The 6,000-nt window shown below is 40.9% G+C and overlaps 1 protein-coding gene across 2 annotated transcripts in view; it reads left to right on the top strand.

Moving 5' to 3' along the window:
* The first annotated feature begins 415 nt into the window (after positions 1-415).
* The window catches only part of rfc5 (replication factor C (activator 1) 5), a 57,353-nt gene continuing 51,768 nt past the window's right edge, over positions 416-6,000 (top strand). The window contains exons 1-2 of one of the 2 annotated variants that reach the window (XM_043715873.2): positions 416-491; positions 4,911-4,975. In XM_043715873.2, the coding sequence (XP_043571808.1) occupies positions 451-491; positions 4,911-4,975 (106 nt within the window). In that variant the 5' untranslated portion in view covers positions 416-450. The remainder of the gene's footprint in view (positions 492-4,910; positions 4,976-6,000) is intronic. The other variant, XM_043715872.2, reaches the window with a different exon arrangement.

Below are 6,000 nucleotides of genomic sequence, written 5' to 3'. Positions count from 1 at the left end.
ACTGCCAGTCCTGCTCAGTTTTTCTAGCACTTGTGTTTTTAATTTCACATTTCCAGTATTTGCAGCATTTTATTTTTTAAAAAGAAAACTGATATTCATGAAAAGTAGTGCTCTGGAGGCACACTTATTTTTGCATCGCTTTGATTGAATTGATCCACATGAAAAGTAATCTAAGAGGATGTTTTTGATGACTCGGCCACCTCCGTTGGTTTACGTAGTAAAGGCACAGTTACCGGGAATTTTATTTCATGCAGCCGTCTTTTTTTTAAACTCGTTTTATTTAACAACCCTAGAGTATCTCTAATCTTTGCTGCAAGTTAAAACTCCGGAGACCTTTCTGCTCTCATCATGTAATACAGACCGTCCGTTTAATCACAGCAGGTGCTGAGCGGTTTAAACTCGCGAGAGTTTCGTCCTCGCGCTGGGATTTGGCGCCAAAGCACAGTCACTATGGCGACGGGGAAGGAGCCGAAGAGCAGAAATCTTCCCTGGTAAGAGCAGCAGGGCGAGAGAGAGGGCGCGCGCTTGAGCGGGCAAAAGATCTCGGGAGGGTGCGTTCATAAACCCCAGCTCCCGCCCGGAGTCAGCAGCCGTTGGGCTGGAGCGGCAGATTTGAAATATAACGGAAACTGTGCACGGTTGCCTCTGATCGAAATCGGCCTCACTGAGGGACCTAGGATAGAGAGGCCTTGCTGCTCTCTCTCACTCTCACACACACATCCTCTGTTCCTGTAATATGAATGTGACTCCGGTGTATGCCTGGCGTTCTGCTGTCAGCCAGAGGCCTGTTCTTCTGTCGGGTTTGCAAACTTTGTGCCTGTTCTTTAACAGTCCCCCGATATCCCGCAGTAGATGCAGCTTTATTTATAGAGTCATAGAGATGTACAGCACGGAAACAGACCCTTGTTTTGCTTTTTGAAACAAAAATGACTTCATGAAATGTGTAAAGATGTGCAACATAACAGTTCAAACTCTCACTTATATGCAATACAGTTCCATTGACTTCAATAGGATATATGACACTATATGGTATATGTGTTGTATACATTTTATATCACTTTCTCTGGTGCATATAGCTAGAGGGTTCCTACCCTCAGTATACAGATGTGGAGGTGCTGGCGTTGGATTGGGTTGGACAAAGTCAGAAGTCACATAACGCCAGTTATAGTCCAACAGATTTATTTGAAATCACAAACTTTTGAAGTGCTGCTCCTTTGTCAGGTGCCTCAATCCATGTTAATGTATTAACCCCAAACCTATGTGCTATAACTTTGCTATAACTCATACATGAGACCTTATCAAAAGCCTTTTAGAATTCCAAAGACGATGTACCTGGTTTCCCCTTACCTATTCGACTGGTTACATCCTCAAAAATCTCCAATGGATTTGTTAATCTTATTTATTAAGATTTGTCCACTTTATTCTTAAGTCAAACTTGTTCATTTGTGATGTTTTAGTCCTGTATGTGGTGCTAATTCTAAAGTCTGCCTTTACCTCCAGAAAACAACTTATCCATCTGACAAAGAAGCAATGCTCTGAAAGCTTATGATTTCAAATACATTTGTTGGAATATAACCTGGTGTCGTGTGACTTCTGATCTTTAATATATTCAGTGATTTGCCCTCCGATTTCTGTGATAGAGAACTCCACAGGTTCACTACCATATGAGTGAAGACATTTTACCTCATTTCAGTCCTAAATGGTCCATCTATCCATTATCCTGACACTGCCTTCTGGTTCAAGGTTCCCCAGTCAGGCAAAATGTACTCCCTGTATCTAGTCTGCCCAGCCCTGTTAGAATTTTATGTTTTAATTAGATCCCCTCTGATCTTTCTAAACTGTGGTGAATACAAGCTCAATCATACCACTATGCTCATATACAGACCTGCCATTCCTGGTATCAGCCTCGTGACCCTCGACTACACTCCCTTCATGGTAGGTGTCTTCTTTCTTGGGCAGAGAAACCAAAACAGCTCACAGTACTCCAATGTGGTCTCACCAATGCCGGTATCACAGCAGTAAGACCCCATCCCTATTTCTGAACTTAAATTCTCTTGCAATGAAGACCAAAATACCATTAGCCTTCCTAATTGTCAGCTGAACCTCCCTGTCTATTTTCATTGACTCAAAATGTGGCACTGGAAAAGCTGTGATGCTGATTCGAAAGTCCATCTTCGCCCACACCCCAGCTTACTAACCATTACTCCTTTATTCTCATCCAAATTATTTATATAAATGATGAACAGCAGTGGACCCAGCACTGATCCTTGGGCACACTACTGGTCATAGGCCTCTAGTCTGAAAAACAACTCTTTATCATCACTCTCTGTCTCCTCCATCAAGCTAATTTTGTATCCAATTGGCTAGCTCTCCCTGGATCCTATTGATCTAACCTTGCTAACCAGCCCACCATGTGGAACCTTGTCAAAGTCTACCCAAAGTCCATGTAGAGAATGTCTACCATTTTGACTTCATCTATTTTCTAGGTCAACTCTTCAGAAAACTCGATCTTTAAGTTTGTCCTACTATCGGAAGGATATCATTAAACTGGAATGGGTGTTAAAAAGATTTACAAAGATGTTACCGAGGCTGGAGGGTTTGAATTATAAGGATAGTCTGGAATTTTTATTTCCCTGGAACATAGGATCCTATTATAGAGGTTTATAAAATCATATGGGGTATACATAAGGTGAATAATCAAGGCCTTATCCCCAGTGTAGGGGAGTCCAAATCAAAAGGACATAGGTTTAAGTTAAGAGGAGAAAGATTTAAAAGGGACCTGAGGGGCACCTTTTTCAGGTACACATACAACATTTAAGTGACATTTGGACAGATACATGGATTGGAAAGGTTTAGAGGGATATGGGCCAAGCGCAAGCAAATGGGACGAGTCCAGTTTAGGATACGTAATTGGCATGGATGAGTTGGGCTGAAGGGTCTGTTTCTCTTCTGTATGGTTCCGACTCACTTTCAATTGATTTCTTTAAATCTGTGATCCAGTTTTAATTTTTACTAAAGTATTTAAATCTGAAATTTACGACCAATATAAAACTAAAATTGTAGCAATTACAGGTCTAAAAAGAGGGGTGAGGGTGTCAGTTGACCTATCATGCTTGTACTGAAACCAAGTTTTTTTTTCTCTTCTAAAAATTTACCAGCTGGAAAGATTTCTTCTCATTAATTTCCCTTCAGTTCTTTTAGGTAAAATCCTGAGTTTTATCTCTTTTTGATAATATGGCCAAGCAGTGGAATCAACCTTTCAATTGTTAACCTTTAAACCTTTCAGAAAACCTCCTTAAACCTTTTCTGTTCTAGTGTGGAAAAAAAAGTTCCAAATTGTTGTGAGTCGTTCTTTAAAACCTTTGAGTCAGTTCATTTATTTGAGTGAATCTTCACTGCATTATTGGAAATGGCTTGAATGTCCTTCATTTAATGGAGTCTCCATAATTCCGAGCAAAACTCCTAGCCAATATTTTGAATAAATGTAACTTCAATTACAGTCAATGACCTTGTATATTAAGCACAGCATCCCATTTAGCTTTTTCAGTAATCCTACAAGAGGAAACAAGATAAAATGTCTGCCCTGGTTGTCATAAGTGTTTTAAAAAACATTTATACTCAGCATATTTTGTATACAGAATATATTTCCATTTTGTGTGGGTTGGTTGAAATAATACTACAGGTAACACAAATGTAGATTTTTTTTTAAGAGATCAAGAGAATAAATTGCTAAAATAAACATTCGTAACTCACTAATGTGATTGTGTTTATGGATGAAGAGTCTGATTTGTTGTGTTTTATAAATGTGTGCACTTGCTATTCTAACAGCTGCCATGACCCCTTCATCCTCCAGCAGTTCAGCATGATGCTGCTGTTAAAGTCACCACCGATACGCCATAGTTTCTTGGCAAAATAGGACATCTGTAAAGAAATTGCTGCTCTCATATTTAGGTGATCCTAAGATGGTGGCACAGCAGTGTGACAAATAAAGCTATCCGTTCACATGGGCCACCAGAAAGCATCCCACTGAGCTTCTGAAGATGTGGTTTCATTGCCTTGACTGATCAGATTGTGCCATGCAGTATGGTTATGGAAGTGTCTGTTCTTTGTGGTGGTCTGCTGAACTATGCCTAACATGACCTTCCAGAGATGTATAGACTTTGGCAGTGATACAGTGATTACTCTGGACACATTCTATGGTCAGGAGTACTATGCATCCCCAGGCTACTTGGCTATGTCTTCTGTGGTTGCATGTCCAAATGCTTTTTATCTGGGTGTCATGATGTTCTCACCATGCCAAAGAAAGGTTAGTAATATTCTTTACCCACTCCAACCAGGTCGACTTGGTTTGGCTGAGTAGCATTCTGCTGCCATTTTGGGAACAAGACACCTTGCCTTCCTTGTACCAAAATGACTAAATTTTGGGGCATCATGCTATACGTGCCTAGCTTCTGCTTCTCCTCATCCCAGTTCCAGCTTCATTTGTGTTGCAAGATAATTGCCACTATACTGGCTGCCATGATCACTTTTAAACGAGGGCCCAAACTTTCAACTTCCCAGGATTGCCAGCACTAATTGGCTACTGAACCAACTTCTGGGAAGATTGCAACCTATGATTGCTTCCCCCTCAGAATGGAGTCAGGACTCTGAAGTGGTAGCAACCATTCCTGACCCTAACTCCAAATGGAAATCCTGCCCTTAATCTTTGTGTTGAAATGTGTTTTAAACTGCTCTAATATCATTGAATATATGTATGTTGGACCTGTGTGTGTTATACACAAGCAAGTAGCGGTCATCAGGTAGTATACCTGCCTACCTTCTTGAGCCTTCCTGTCCTGTGATTTAGAACCCTGTATGTACTGAAACTGATTTTAAATGTTGAAAATTAAACTTCCTTTCATCTCTTCCAGGGTGGAAAAGTATCGGCCCCAATCTCTAGATGATCTTATTTCTCATCAGGACATACTCAATACAAGTGAGTTGCTGCCTTCAACATAAGGTAGAAACTTGCTCTAAATTAAAACACTAAATTATCTGTAATAGGAGGGAAAAAGAGTTGACGTATCAGGTCAATATCTTTTCAGGAGAGCTCTTATTTCTGTTTCTCCACTGATGCTACCTGACCTGCTGAGTATTTTCAGCATTTTCAGTTTTCTGTTTTTATTTCACATTTACAGCATCTGCAGTAATTTTTGAAATTACCACAGGCACACATTGGAACCAATGACATAAGAAGGGAAAGGTTGAGATTCTGAAGGGAGATTACAGAGAGTTAGGCAGAAATTTAAAAAGGAGGTCCTCAAGAGTTGTAATATCTGGATTACTCCTGGTGCTACGAGCTAGCGAGGGCAGGAATAGAACAGAGCAGATGAATGCACGGCTGAGGAGCTTGTATACAGGAGAAGAATTCATATTTTTGGATCATTGGAAGCTGTTTTGGGGTAGAAGTGACCTGTACAAGAAGGACTGATTGCACCTAAATTGGAAGGGAACTAATATATCGGCAGGGGGATTTGCTAGAGCCACTCGGGAGGAATTAAACTAGTAAAGGTGAGGGGGGGCTGGACCCAGGGAGATAGTGAGGAAAGACTGATACAATTCAGAATAAAGGCAAGTCAAACAGTCAGGGCAGGCAGGGACAAAGCAGAGAACAAGGTAGGACTGATAAATTAAACTGCATTTATTTCAATGCAGGAGGCCTAACAGGGAAGGCAGATGAACTCGGGGCATGGTTAGGAATATGGGACTGTGAAATCATAGCAATTACAGAAACGTGACTCAGGATAGACTCAGGACTGGCAGCTTAATGTTTCAGGATACAAATGCTAGAGGAAGGACAGAAAAGGAGGCAAGGGGGAGGCGGAGTGGCGTTTTTGATGAGGGCTAGCATTACTACTGTAGTGAGGGAGGATAGTCCTGGAAATACATCCAGGGAAGTAATTTAGGTGGAACTGAGAAATAAGAAAGGGATGATCACCTTGATGGGATTGTATTATAGAC

This window comes from Chiloscyllium plagiosum, unplaced genomic scaffold (genome assembly GCF_037043375.1).
Source record: "Chiloscyllium plagiosum isolate Xiang-an unplaced genomic scaffold, Cpla_swu_hap1 HiC_scaffold_24, whole genome shotgun sequence".
Taxonomy (NCBI): Eukaryota; Metazoa; Chordata; class Chondrichthyes; order Orectolobiformes; family Hemiscylliidae; genus Chiloscyllium; species Chiloscyllium plagiosum.
Note: the sequence above shows the minus strand (reverse complement) of the source record. Positions and strands in the feature narration are given on the sequence as shown.